The sequence below is a fragment of the Syngnathus floridae genome, chromosome 4 (assembly GCF_059516105.1).
Source record: "Syngnathus floridae isolate MCC-2025c chromosome 4, RoL_Sflo_1.0, whole genome shotgun sequence".
NCBI classification, from domain to species: domain Eukaryota; kingdom Metazoa; phylum Chordata; class Actinopteri; order Syngnathiformes; family Syngnathidae; genus Syngnathus; species Syngnathus floridae.
In genome coordinates, this window is record NC_142416.1 from 15,272,091 (window position 1) to 15,286,535 (window position 14,445).

The 14,445-nt window shown below is 41.7% G+C and overlaps 2 protein-coding genes across 5 annotated transcripts; one reads left to right on the forward strand and one right to left on the reverse strand.

Moving 5' to 3' along the window:
* Positions 1 to 607: 607 nt before the first annotated feature.
* On the forward strand, positions 608 to 7,352 carry ppp2r2ca (protein phosphatase 2, regulatory subunit B, gamma a). Of its 4 annotated transcripts, none has more exons than XM_088373728.1 (10): positions 608 to 807; positions 1,185 to 1,549; positions 1,678 to 1,775; positions 1,860 to 2,043; positions 2,982 to 3,094; positions 3,173 to 3,350; positions 4,364 to 4,528; positions 4,640 to 4,809; positions 4,918 to 5,009; positions 5,210 to 7,352. In XM_088373728.1, exons 2-10 carry the CDS (start codon positions 1,486 to 1,488, stop codon positions 5,499 to 5,501), a joined length of 1,356 nt encoding a protein of 451 aa, XP_088229854.1. In that variant the 5' UTR covers positions 608 to 807; positions 1,185 to 1,485; the 3' UTR covers positions 5,502 to 7,352. The 4 variants fall into 4 exon arrangements, with proteins under 4 accessions (XP_088229854.1, XP_088229855.1, XP_088229856.1 ...); XM_088373729.1 differs by having other exon boundaries at positions 1,274 to 1,549; XM_088373730.1 differs by having other exon boundaries at positions 1,356 to 1,549.
* An 8-nt stretch (positions 7,353 to 7,360) lies between these two features.
* On the reverse strand, positions 7,361 to 14,344 carry wfs1a (Wolfram syndrome 1a (wolframin)). The gene is made up of 12 exons (XM_088373727.1): positions 14,240 to 14,344; positions 13,204 to 13,660; positions 12,961 to 13,040; positions 11,927 to 12,071; positions 11,661 to 11,834; positions 11,369 to 11,446; positions 11,195 to 11,298; positions 10,991 to 11,122; positions 10,671 to 10,916; positions 10,114 to 10,392; positions 9,803 to 9,966; positions 7,361 to 9,713 (listed from the first exon to the last, which is right to left on the reverse strand). Exons 2-12 carry the CDS (start codon positions 13,472 to 13,474, stop codon positions 8,549 to 8,551), a joined length of 2,838 nt encoding a protein of 945 aa, XP_088229853.1. The 5' UTR covers positions 13,475 to 13,660; positions 14,240 to 14,344; the 3' UTR covers positions 7,361 to 8,548.
* Positions 14,345 to 14,445: the final 101 nt, after the last annotated feature.

The following is a 14,445-nucleotide window of genomic DNA, read 5'->3' on the forward strand; positions in this document are numbered from 1 at the left end:
TTGATTGTAGCTATAATGTTGTGGCTTGTCAGAGTTACAATCATTCATTAAAAGTAACTTTAACATTAACTTTTTAAAATTACCCAATTAACTAACATACTGCAACATTTAATTATAACAATAACTCTCTTAACATCTTTGATTGTGCATATATGACATGCTCACTAAACAGTTGAACAAATACTGATATGTACACTGCATCATATTTGTTTACTATAGGGTCAAGGGGAACTAGAGAGGAATGAAAACTGATCTGACTGCAGTTGGCAGGAAATTGCTTACTTGTCAATAAGAAACAATGGAACCTTCCAGATATGAGAAGAATAAGGAATCAGTGAGTCATTGAGTAAACGGAGTCCACGTGTTTTTTCTTAATTCGACTGTGCCTATACGGTCAATTTACTTAAGCCATCATGCAACCAATGAATTTTAATTCAATTTTCTTGAAAAAAAAAAAAAGATGCTGGATTTTAGCCATACGCACGCATCATTGAGGGTTTAACTGCTCCCCCTACTGGCCTCTTCCACCTCATCAGCTGCAGTGGGAGGGCTCTCCAAGGACATCGACTCTGTGATTGGCTGCCTGTCAGGCGGCTGCCATGACACAGTGGATGCTGCACGGGATCACTTCAGCACCATCATTGCACAGTGCATCCACATCCTCATTCTTATCCCCCACTTGTGCTCATTTTTCTCCACCCCCCTTTCTTACCGCTACCCTTTCTCCCCTGTTATCTTCTCTCAGCCACCTTGCAGAAGACCTTCACTTCCCATCAGGAATATAGCAGCAAGGAAGCAGTCGATCTGGTAGGTGTGCTGAGGCCTGTCTACCTCCTTTGCTTCCCGTCCTCCTGCAGCACAGGCAAGACATCACGTTCTCCTTTGCTCTCCATCAAGGACTATCTATTTGACAGTGTGTGTGTGTGCGAGTGTGTGAGTGGCACTGGGCAGCGATCCGGAAAGTACGCAGGGAAGGCTACCACACCCTTGTATCTCCTGGCAGAGCAAATAGTAAATATTCATGTGGGGATTTGCTGCTACTATATATTGTTAGATCTTTTGCATGGACACGTGTGTCTTCACTAATGGGCGTGTTACACTAAAGGTCATAACTTTGGCAAGCTGTTCCGAGCTTTGTCAGTCTGCCTTATGACATGCCTATTTGTTCTTCTTCTCATCACCAGCAATTACATTCATTTGGCCCCTCCTCTACTCTGCAACTTCTCCTCCGCCATCCATTTTCATCTGCTTTCCACATTCCGGCATCCTGAAGCTTCTCCCCTCAAGCTTATTATCCATCTCCATCTGCTCACTACCACCTTTTCCCATTTCCCCCTGGCCTGCTGGTTACCCAGGATGCCTTGTTCCAGGCCCCTTCGCTAGGCCCTAGCAGCATGGGCGGAGCCTGGGCGGGAAGCGAGAGAACGGATCGGACCCTTCCCCTCAGGACGGGCACGCTGGCGGGTCACCCTCCTTCAGCTTCAGATGGGCGAGGACGCTGAGAGCCCCAAGATCAACCACACCTTCCTACGAGACTATGTCACTGAAGGTAGAACAGATGGCATGTTATCTATATCATTTTTGGATGACACCAAAAGCCGCACTACATCTATAAATGGATGAGAGATCTCGTAAGTTTTATTACCGTCAACCACTCCCGTTTTATTCTTTTCCAAGCTGATGTCATCTCCACGGTGGAGTTCAACCAGACAGGGGACCTACTGGCCACGGGGGACAAAGGAGGCCGAGTGGTCATCTTCCAGAGAGAAACAGAGGTCAGCAGATAATACTATTCTGGTCAGCATCGACAAACCTCGGCGGAGTAGAATGAGGTTTTGATTTCTCCTCCTATTTGACAGTCTAAAGGGGAGTCCGAGGAGGTGTTGGAGATCGGGGACTCAGGGGAGTATAATGTATACAGCACCTTCCAGAGCCACGAGCCAGACTTTGACTACCTGAAGAGTCTGGAGATTGAAGAAAAAATCAACAAGATTAAATGGCTGTCACAACAGAATGCTGCTCATTTTCTCCTTTCCACCAATGGTGAGAATCCCATCCAAACTGTGAAGGCAACACAGATCACTCATCATTCGTTAAAACATCTCACATCTGAATTTAAATGGAACTCATCTGACGTCTAGCAATGTAGAAAATTGTTCCGATTGCTTTTCCCGGTCACAAACTGTTTAGCCACTTGTAGTGCTGGGAAAATGAAGCTTCAAGATGCTTCATGAACCAGTTGTTCTTATGGAGCCCCATCAATGGCATTCTCTGTTCACCATAGGCCATTTCTTAAACCTCTTTCTTTAAATCAAGTGCCACCTAGAGAAGTCAAACTAACAACTAATTCATGAAGCAAACTTGTTTTCCCGTCAGTAGCCACTTGTTGCTAGGCAGAACTGATAGTGATGGAGCACATCCTTCCCATAGTTCATTGACAAAAGCCCTATGACTGTCATGACCCTGAGGCTGTTTGAATGGCAGAGTAAGAGCACCAGTATGTCAGTCTGACACACAAATAATATTACTCCAAAAACATAACTGTCTGCATTACGAAAAATGACACAGTTTAATAGAAACTGTATTTTGGAATTGAATCACTGCTCTGCACTAAATACAATAATATTAGTTGCTACTTAGCGAGGTCTGGCAGAAAATGACTTATAGTAATGATGCCAAAACACAGACTATGCCCTCCATCTGATTTATCTTTATACTATTGACAGCTTCCCGGGGACATTCTTTCATGTTATCTTAGCCATGGCTATGACATGCTGCGATGTATCCTCTATTCATCGCTTTTGTCAGAGTGCAGTAAAATAAGATAATTGAATTGTTATTTATTATTTTTCGTTAAATTCACTCTTCACGACATCCCAGTGGGTCTGCGTTTCTGTTTTATGTCGCTATAATTTAATTTTTCTCCTGAACTATACTCAAATCCATATGTTGTTGTAAAAATGTGATTTTGAATGCCACAGATAAGACCATTAAACTGTGGAAGGTGAGTGAAAGAGACAAGAGACCAGAGGGCTATAACCTGAAAGATGAGGAGGGCCGCCTCAAGGACATCTCCACCATCACCTCCCTGCAGGTGCACACACACTCACACACGCACACACACGCACACACACATTAGATGCATTATACTGTAATTCATTTTGTTTTTTAGGTGCCGGTACTGAAACCCACAGATTTGATGGTGGAGGTCCGCCCCAGACGAGTGTTCTCCAACGGTCACACCTACCATGTCAACTCCATTTCAGTCAACAGTGACGGGGAGACCTACCTGTCAGCTGATGACCTCCGTATCAATATGTGGCATCTGGGCATCACTGACCGCAGCTTCAGTATCCTTCCTGCTTGTTTACTTAATCCTTCTTAGTTCCCTGTGAGACTTGTACGGAAGAGGATTAGGGCGAGTGAAGAAGAAAAAAAAAGGGGGGGGGGGGTGACAGGATTCTGACTTTTTTTTCTCAGAATTCTGACTTTAAAGTGAGAATTCCACAATTTTTCTTCACTGGCCCTAATCCTCTCCCGTAGACTTGAACTCATTTATTTATCCATTTATTTTTTCCAACTAAAGCGGTTATAATTGTAATTTAAATTGTTTAATTCTTTTGTATGCAAACGATTTTAGAAGAAATATGTCCTATAGAGACGAACATTTCATAATAGAAGCACATGATCCAGCATAGTTGCTGGAACACATACATGTATCAACATGCACTAGTTTAAATAGCTAATGCTTCTGCATGACGCAGCCACCAAAGTGCCAAGTTTGCATTTTTTTTTTTTGTTGCTTTGTGTGCCAGTATATGAACTGAGCAGTTATCATCTGGGGGACTACTCCCCTGACATTTAACACTTTAAATGCTGAATAGAAACATTCAAATTTTTTTGTAATATGAATTCAACATCTATATTTAGAATAAGAAGCATGTTTTGATCAATACTAAATATACATGCTGCAGTCTTTCACGCTGTTGGTAATTTCTCATTAAAAGAGAAGCTGACCTAGAAAATCTGATTCTTCTTCTTGTGTGGAAGAAGTGTTTAAATAATTCACAGGGCAAGTACACGCTCTTCTGAACCACTCGGGGACACCACAAATAGAACAGAGAAAGGAGCAGCGTGTGCATGCATGCTGAGGTTGCTTGAGGTGTTTGGGTTCAGCGCTGAGGTGTGAGCTAGGCTATTAAAATGAGCAATGTGTGTGTTGGAGAAATATGCTGACCATTGGATCATGGTAGTTTGCAGACCTGCAGAATGCCGCGTTCCAACAAAACCAGACCAACAATCTGTATGGAGGAATGTTGTCCCACCAAAGTCGTGTATGACCCCTGACAGTGCATTTTGCTAGACATTGTGGACATAAAGCCAACCAACATGGAGGATCTTACAGAGGTAATCACTGCAGCAGAGTTCCACCCGCAACACTGTCACCTGTTTGTATACAGCAGTAGCAAGGGCACCCTGCGCCTCTGCGACATGAGATCCTCTGCGCTTTGTGACAAACACACAAAACGTAAGCCACTAACATTCTTATAAAAATGAGATAGTGTTTTTTATACAGCTGAAAATATATGCCAGATATTACTTAATTGTACCTGCCATAAATGTCCAACTGTTTGTCCAGTATTTGAAGAACCTGAAGATCCAGGGAGCCGCTCCTTCTTTTCCGAAATCATCTCCTCTGTGTCAGATGTCAAGTTCAGCCACAGTGGGCGCTATCTTCTGACCAGAGACTACCTCACTGCCAAGGTGTGGGACTTGAACATGGACAAAGGCCCTGTGGAGACATATCAGGTGAGAATGTATGAATCACAGGAAATAGTGGGTTAGTGTTATGGTTGACTAAATGGCGGGAGGAGATCCCTCTCCAGAAATACACTTATTGTGTTTCCCTGTATCCAGGTCCATGAATATCTAAGGAGTAAGCTGTGCTCACTCTACGAGAACGACTGCATCTTTGATAAATTTGAGTGTGTTTGGAACAGTTCAGACAGGTGAGTGTTATCAAATGGAAAATAATGGCAATGATTATTCGAGAACACCCTTGCAGTGCATTTTGAGAACTATTTTAGATACTCACTGAACTGAAGTCTCGGGATTCAGGAGATAGTTTTCTAGTAATCGAGATGTACTGTGGCCATGTGAAATAGACCTCATACAAAAATTTAATTCATTTTTCCTTTCCTATTGACAGTGTAATCATGACCGGCGCATACAACAGCTTCTTCCAGATGTTTGACAGAGAGACGGGCCGGGGTGTGACCCTCGAGGCCTGGCGAGAGAGCAGCAAGCCGCGGGCTGTGTTACGTACCCGTCGGGTTTACACCGGAGGAAAACGTCGCCGAGGAGATGTCGGCGTCGATAGCTTGGACTTCAGCAAGAAGATCCTTCACATGGCTTGGCATCCATCAGAGAACATCATCGCTATAGCAGCCACCAACAACCTGTACATTTTCCAGGATCGTGTCAACCCGGAAACACAGTGACACAGATGGGGGACTAAATGAACAATGGACAAACATGTCAGTGTGCAGAAGTTGTCACACATGCACAGTGAGACTTGAGGAATAACCAACGAACGGTGACATTTATTTGATCCTCTATAAATTGTGTGTCTCTTACACCTCCCATACACTTTTTCTAATAGAGGTGCAGGGACATCTCTCCATCTGCAATGACCATGAAATGTTGACTCCTCACTGATGTGCTCTAGAAGTCTTTAACAAGTGTGTTGGGTAGCACCACGATTGTTTGATACTATTAAATGATAGCTAAATTGTGGTCTTCACTTACCACAATCGTGATAGTGGTAATCTTGTATGATGACCACAATAACCGAAATTTATTTATTTATTTTTTTTCTTTGGTCACAATTGCAGCAGAATTTCTCTCCTTTTTGAGCAGCGCTCTTGGAGATTGCATGCAAAAAGTGACCCGTTATCTTGTCCACTTTGCAATAATAGCAATTCAAAACAGTGCGGCAGTATTTCTGCTTTAAAATCATGAGCTCTTCTGCAGGTAACATGTGTATACACTTTTTACTGTATGCTGTAAATAGCCATTGTTATTTTTTACGCCACTTTTGTTTCTAGAGTGCTAAACGTATAAAATAGATTGTTAAATACACTACAAGTGAACATGAACCACATTTATTGACGCAACTCACTAATCCAAAATATTTGATGCAATAGCTTTGGTATATATTTATGTGTTGCTGGTTAGACAGAGAGAGGTATTACGCACAAATCAACAATTGAATTTATTGTACATAATTGCCATGTTGGGCTTGTCTTGACTTTTAGATTGCTGCTATTCTCGCCGTTGAAAAAAAAAAAAGTTACAAGGACACAGACCAAACACGCCAACATTAAGCCCGATCAAATGAAAAATGGGCTAAAGTTGTAACTTGTAACATATACATTTAAATGTGAATGTAAAGTTTACAATCATTAAGACGGAGGAATCTAAGCACACCGTGCATAAATAAGCCCCTTGATTCAACTGATTATTAAGGTTTATGTGCATGAAGGTCAGAGGTCATTATAAATACCATAGCTCAAAGTAAAAGCTCACTGTTTATATATCTCGCTGTAGATTCTTTGACATTGAAACTGGAATGTCACGTAAATGTATCTTTGAAATTATGGTTGTTATGGTCATCACACTTTTTACCTCACAGTGCCACACGCAACGTTGGGGTGCACCACCGAAAGCCACAATGTACAGTGTCGTAATAAGGTGACGTGTATTGGATCGAACGGTGTGACTTGATCACACATTGATTGTTTACAGTGAAGTGCTTTGTTTTTAAGTGACCTTGGTCCCAGTGTGACTATTAGAACTGGTTTTGGGTGTGGGACGGTCTCAGTGCAGGGTTGGAATGGAGTGTGTTGAATCGTTGCTGCAAAAAGTGTTCATTGTATGAAACCATGCATCCCAAAAAGAAGTCGTTGGAACCGAACGACATTTTCCTCACAATCATCCACACACTTTTAAACTACAGTATTCTTATTGGTGTCCGCTAGGTATCTCGAATATAGAGCGCCTTGAACTATCCGGTTTGGCAGAATATTATCCATCACCCACAAGAAAATTGTTTATGTAATAGAAAACATTATATAAGTTTCAGGACTTTGTGCTCCAATGGTGAGTTACAACCTGTCAGTTGTGATTATGTCATTAAATACAACGCAAGAAAGGATTTTTGTTCAGGGGTGCAGCAGCAGCAGCATGTTGCCACTACTCAGTATTACTCAATTGTATATTAAAAATGTTTAAAGATTGAAGAAAAAAATGTGAATGATGGAATGTGCATTAATAAAATGAATCTGACTTCATTTAGTGGTACTCTTTCCATGTCTGTGTTGTATTGAATCTAGCTACAGCCTTGCTAGTGTTTAGAAAAACAAGGACACATCAAGTTCCAAATAAAATAAATAATAACAAATAAGACTTCACGGACCTCAATAATAGCCTAGTGAGAAATGAAGCAAAAATGATTCAGCGGTGGTACAGAAATATAAACCACGTTTTTTCCTTTTTGGCTAGTAAGTAAAATGAATACAATTCTAACAATAGCCTGTGTTTTCAAAAAAACTAACAAACATACAAATATGGTTTCTTTTGACGGCCAGGCACTTTTATATTCATCGCATAGGCCCATAAATAGCAATGCTCGGATAAAAGAGGACACAGTGTACAGATGAAGTACCAGTGATCGCTACACATCCATCATGCACCCATGTAGAGTATACCTCACAATATATTAGATTGCAACATACACAAGGCCAAAAAAAGGATACTTCCTCCTTTAAATAGTAAGGAATGAAATTAAAAAAAAAAAAAACATTACACATTTTAGCTGGTATGCTTACTCTAAAATGCGTATGAAACCATTCCTCTTTTGGTTAATTAAATTTTCTGATTAAGCGACATACCTGGTATCGTACATCATCAGATAAGACATGATGCATGTATAATGTAAACAGCAAAACTCGATAAATCTTTTACTTTATGTGCCAAAATATTTGATACACTCAAAGTTAGAATACTACATCTTTTTACATGGTTTCCCATGTTCATAAAGCACGTGGCATTGTGATCATTTGGACATCAGATAATAGTCCCTGAAGTTTTAAAGATCAATTGATCTACAGATGCCATCGCTTACTTTATAACACCCAATTAGGTTTCTTTTCATTTACCCATTATAAATGGTAATAAAAATACATGTAATCCAGTTAATTGGTAGTGCAGTGGTTTGGATAAGTGACTTCAATAATGTTGGCATGTGTTAAATTTCCACTCTTTACAAATCCCAGAGTGTAAATATCGCAGCTTTCCTGTTTGGCACCACCAAAATTATAAGTAAAAAACTAATTGTTCTATTTACATTTTAAGGTAAACATTACTCGTATCACTTTTGCTTGACATGGGTGAACGTCATCACGAAAAGAAATTTAAGGTAGCTCTGAAGTTAAAATAAGATTGAACAAGACAGCTCTGCAGTTTTGCCTTTGTTTTAGGTCTCTTCTCAGCCAGTGATTTTTGCTGACAGGAAGGGAGAAAAGAAGAAATCAAATGCGAAATTCAAGGCTCGCATTGTGGTACGTCTCCAGTCTCTCTCGATTTTTACCTGCCTGCCTCCAGGCAACAGTGGGGAAACACAGTCCAGACAGTTGATAGCCTTCAATTCCAAAGCTGGGGCCTTAGCTCCGAGACGGCCTTCCAGCTTGGTGCAGAACTCCACCATATTACCGGGTTCCAGGTTGAGCAGGACCTGCCGGAATTCATGGCTGGCCATAAGCACGATATCCCTGCCTTGGTCATCCGCCTCTGTGCTGTTATTCCTAATCATCCCTACGGTCACCTGGAAGCGGTAGCTGTCAAAGCGCTTCACGTGACAGGTATGTTTGGCCAGAGCTTTGATCTGACACATCTCCTCCTCTTCTTGCATTCGTAGGAGCATGGGCAATGAGACCTCACCTGGCGTAGAGCTAGAAATGGTCGCATTCTTTGGCTCACATTTCGGGTACGTCTCCCCGTAGAGGCATCGCAACCAGTCCCCGAGAAACACCGGCAACATGTTAATGACAGACTGCGCCCCGTTCTCCGTCTCGGCCACAGTGACCTGCCTAAAGCGACCTGTCCAGGTGACCCTGTGTCCCTGCAGGTGACTACAGAAGATCTGTGTCTTGGCCAAACCTTTGGATTGCCAGGCAGGAGGTCCGCACACCTGACTGTACTGATCCCACGTCAAGGTGGAGTTGTAGACTTTCTGACCTTCGGCGTGATACACATAGATGGAGAAGAAGAGGATCACCATGGAGATGCAACTTAAAATGAGCTTAACAGGGCCACGGCGCGCTGCCGAGTGGAAAACACCCAGAATAGACGTGCTGAACCGTGTCCAAAGCCGGAGGATGACTGGGATGGCGCATACGACTAAAGTAACAATCATCTTGGTGAGCTCCAGCTCCAGGAACCACTTGAAGAGCTGGATTAAGAGCATGATGGCAAGGCCCACTGCCAGAACAGGCAGAGCAAACAGGAAGAGGAAATAGGCCACACAGGTGCGGATTATACCCACAGCCGTGGAATTCTGGAGGAGCACCACTGAGAATTCACACCACATGAAACACACGAGGTAGGGTACCAAGATGCAGTATGTCCCCCGGAAGCCTCGTTTTCTGGCCATGCTGATCACAGAGAGAAGACAAATTAATAAATTGCAAAATGGGATTTCAACTGTGAGTGTCCATGAAAATCTCCTGTGGTTAATGCTCACCTGAAGAACAGGTAAAAAAGGTAAACATACAGCAAGCAGGGAATACTGAGCTGCAGTACCACAGACTCCCCTAGGGGCAGAGTTGCAAATGTGCGTCCCAAGATGCCAAGCAATGTCATGTTTCCAGGCAGAAGCTGAGTCAGGCCACAAAGTGATGACGCAACCTGAAATTATTCACAATGGTCAGTTTTGTTAATTAACCCATTTGTGTTATTATTTGGCTTTTTGTATCTATGAAATATTTCGGTTTTATTTTGCTCAAAACAAATAAATTCAACGAAATAATATCAATGGTGTTTAGGCACTCTCACCTCTATGATCATTGCTCGTCGTGCATATGTGGTAGCCATGGGACTGAGGCTATGGTAGCTGACGGCCGTAAAGAAGATGGCCACCGTGGAGAGTTCTGAGCAAGGGATCCAGCCCTTGTCAGCAACGGGGAAGGAGAATATGACGAAGAAGACAGAGAATATGAAGTAGAGGTACGGCTCGAGGTTATTCCAGCCAAAGTCGGTCTCTGCCTGCTCGACATCCAGGCCAGGTTCAAAGCGGGTTAAGAGAGACGTCAGAGCTCGAAAGTTCTCCCAAGTCTGTAAAAGCAAGAAGCATTAAGAGTTTTAAAAAAAAAAAAAATCCCTAGAGATATTTTTTCAACAGATTTTTATAAAGCGCAGACATTTTTCTAATAATTTGCTATTCTGCTTGTGATTATCACTATCAATTTACAGCAAGTAAAATCTTACTATAATTTGTACCCTTAAATTCTGAATAAATTCAAAATCTGATTAAAACTTGACCCCTCGACAAAAATCCTCAAGTCAATCACAAATTATACTATTCCTACATATCCTAAAAGAAAAGAACTCACCTTACTACTCTGAACAACACGCAGTGTGCAAATAATCATGGAGATGAAGGAGAGATAGAAGACCAATAGCGGGATGACAAAGGCAAACAAGTCAACGGTGAGGTTACTGATGATGAAGAAGAAGATAAGCGTGTTGACATGTTGCGTGGGGATGATGGTGCTCAGCCATTGGACGCCGGCCCGCGACGCCCAGTCCACTAGGTGCTCCTTCATCTCCATCGCAGTATCAACCGGATAGTGAAGCATCTGATGGTACCAGACACACCACTTAAAGAAGGAATCCCAACATGAACATTAATGGTCATTTTTGAAGAAGATACCATTAAGTGTGATTTCATAGCCATTGCTTTTTTAATGGCGACAGTATGCTTTGTGTCCAGCAACATTCCTCTCCTGCCAAAACCCCAAGAGCCTCTATGCAGCTTATTGTCTTCTGAGGAGGGCAGCTCAGCCTTGAACAACAAAACACAGATAGAGCACTTTACTTGCTGTTTCTGTGCTCATGTTTTTTTTTTTTTTTTTACCTCCGTGGCATCAGGATTTTCAGCCTCAGATGATGACGAAACAATACCACCAGCGTAATTTTTAGTCATCTCAACAAAGTCGTCCAAGTCCACCATCTGATTGGCTGAGGAGACAGAGCGTACCCTAATCTCCAAGTGCAAGTTTTGTTACCATTTAGCTCGACGGATACTCACTCTCATTGCTGACCATGTTTTCCAGTATTTTCTGAGTCTCGTCCGAGGTGGGGCCAGATATCCTTTTTGCGGTGTCTCCTAATGTTCAGGGCCAATTAAAATGCCACGTTACTGAAATGTTACAGTTGGTCAAGAAAAATGTGTGATTTGTGTTCCACTTGAGCAATATCTGATTAAAATATCAAGTATTGGTATACTCGTACTCAGTCTAAAAAAACATTTTTGCAAATGTTTTATAAATTATTATCCACACATACATACACGGTACCAAATGTGTGTGTGTGGCTCCTACCCAGTCCTTTGTTGACCTGGCTGACATTCTCCAGCATCTCAGCCATGGCCACTTTGGATTTCTTCTCTGGATTAAGCTTCCAGTACATCATCATGGCTGCTTTACGCACCGCCCTCTCAAATTTAGTCTCTGCCGACAGTTTACGAACATCTTCCTCGTTCTCTGGGGTGATTCCTGGGTGAGAGACTCCAAAAATCAGCAATGCAAATCCCCCACTGCCCCACCCCCACTCACACACTAGTCTACATATGTATTGGCACAATAACCTATTTTAAGAATCCAGCATCGCTGCAAGGCTCTTGCTGCAGTCTTTCTTCCCTGTTTTGCTGCTTTTACCAACCAATTAACAGCCAGACGATTGTTTAGATCTTTATCCTCTTCTTCGGCAAGAATCAAGTAGTGTTGACCCAGCTGATGGACAGAAGAGATGTAAAGAAGATTAATTCACTGTGTGTATTGTCGCTTAACCTAAATACAAAGAACATTGACTACAATATGACCGTTGCATGAGCTATAGCTCAAATTCATGCAAAAAAAAAAAGATTTTAACATGAATTAGGTTATTTTAGTACAAGTGCACAATCCAGTATGATGCAATATAAGAACATTTCTTCTTTGCTATTCATAAACCATAGAAAGGTAAAATCAAAATTCATCTAATAATCCCAGATTGAGACGAATGAATCCAACAGAATTAATTTAAAAAACATAATTTCCTTAAAGTTCAGTCACAGACATTTGTGGGTTTCAGGAGACTATTTTCTAATATTAACGGACATTATATAACGGCTTTCTCACACTATTAAATGTGTTTGATGAGGAATGGAAAAATAAACAATCTTATTTTAAATCATAGAAATATGTCCAAACTGTATCCAATGGCTGTTCACATGCACACACCCTCTGTGGTTATTTAAGTATGTCTTGGTATGTCCAAATACATGATACACTCCTTTGCATAAGTACCATCCACGCGGGACCCGAGCCTGGTGGCTCTTGAAAATTCTAAACCCATATTTATTCCTCCATTAATCCCCAACCGTTTTACATTCATTAATTGTACTAATATTTGTACAATTTGCTATATTTGATTGAAGTCATTTAATACACTAAAATAGGACAAAATTTATGAGCTTCAACACTTGGTGACACCACATTTGACGGCAAAGCAACATCTTGTGTATCATTCTGGGCACATGGCATCATGTTGCAAGTGGATAAAAATAGACACTCTCAGCAGCAGACAGCATGAACCAGCGCAGTTGGAAACAATGCCAAGAGTGGTTCTGCCCATACTCACCCGAGTCTGAGCTCTTGCATCACCCGCTTTGGCTTTCTCTTCCATCTGGTCTTTCGATAGGTCTTCCTCTGGTTCTTCATCTGGAGGGGAAGCCAGTGGGATCTTGGTTATCTATTTAAAGCTATATTATATTTGACATCAATGCTGGTCCATAGCAAACATAAATGAAGGCCTAGTAGCTGGGTGATTGTGCAAAACAAAAGTTATTTGTTCTGTAACCTGATAATGTATTATTATTCTTACCTTCTTCTTCATCTGCATCATCTTCCTCTTCTGCTTTTCTGAGTCTTTCCTGTATGATCACTCGTTGGGCTACAGAGGCAAAGGTTCTTCTCCTTGTGGTAGGTTGGGAAGAATCAGTGGAAGGTGTGGTGTTGTGACAGTCTGGGTCAGGGGAAGCAGGGTTGGGAAGTGCTGATGATTCAGATGAAGGTTCAGAGGAAACCTCCAATGTTTTCTTTTTTGGAGCCATGTCAGGAGAGGAGAATTCATCTGAAGAGCTTGTGGACTCCATCAGTACAGAGATGAGTAGCTCGTGAGGGTGAGAGTTGAAGGGCCAAGAGAAAGTGGCAGATCATTTATTGCAAATGGGAGAAGAAATATTTGGGTAAGTGGGGGGAGGATGTCCACGCAATCCAAGGCATAACTTCTAGGTGTCATAGGTGGCCAGCAAATGTACAAAGTCCTCTTTTGGTCTGTCCTAAAGTGAGAAATGGGAGGAGACATACTGTAAATCAGGAGCCATATCTAAAATCCAACCGTAAATCCACACATGATCTGATCATTAACTTAATGCAATTAATGCTTTCACCATTCTGTCTTTACAAAAATAAATACTGTTTATTTTACCGTTTTAGTTGCCGTATCTCTCAATTGGTCAAATTGGGTAACTTCAAATGTTAGAAGCAAATATTTTATATTACACATTAGAAAATGATCACCTCTATGACGGCGTCAATAGCTAGTATAAGTCATTGTCTTTGTGAAGACGTTTATTTACTACAGCTCGCAGAGTCTCATGCACTTTATGACAGCCATTGGCTGTATTGGTGCAACAGCGTGCAGCAGAAATGAGAGCCGCAAAAGTAACACAGTGGTTGTTAATATAATGAAAGGGAGAGCGCATGATTTGTATACAGTGATTTTGCATGCAAAAACTTTACAACCATTCTCGTGTGTGAAGTGGAGAATTACAACCAACTCAATCCAGCGAAGTCACGATTGCATGCCAACTGATTGAAAGGAATGACAGCACAAGCTCGAACAAACATAAATTCACCTGATTTCTTCAAAATAAAGATGTGTTCTTGCGGGACCAAAGCAGAACTCTGACGGTGAATCGCTCACGCGTGTGGGTTAAACACTCCCGTCCAAAACCACAAACTTTACGACCCGCCCTCTTAAAGTAGATTATATGATGATTGGCTAGTAGGAACCGCAATCAAACGTCAGATTCGTCTGATTTGCTGTCTTCCTATGGTCTTT

Coding starts and splice junctions, on each gene's coding strand:
- ppp2r2ca (XM_088373728.1), top strand. CDS start 1,486: ATGGGCGAGGACGCTGAGAGCCCCAAGATCAACCACACCTTCCTACGA. Junction 1,776..1,859: donor TCTTCCAGAGAGAAACAGAG/GTCAGCAGATAA, acceptor CCTATTTGACAG/TCTAAAGGGGAGTCCGAGGA. Junction 3,095..3,172: donor CCACCATCACCTCCCTGCAG/GTGCACACACAC, acceptor TTTGTTTTTTAG/GTGCCGGTACTGAAACCCAC.
- wfs1a (XM_088373727.1), bottom strand. CDS start 13,474: ATGGAGTCCACAAGCTCTTCAGATGAATTCTCCTCTCCTGACATGGCT. Junction 9,967..10,113: donor GACGAGCAATGATCATAGAG/GTGAGAGTGCCT, acceptor GAATAATTTCAG/GTTGCGTCATCACTTTGTGG. Junction 9,714..9,802: donor CTTTTTTACCTGTTCTTCAG/GTGAGCATTAAC, acceptor CTCTGTGATCAG/CATGGCCAGAAAACGAGGCT.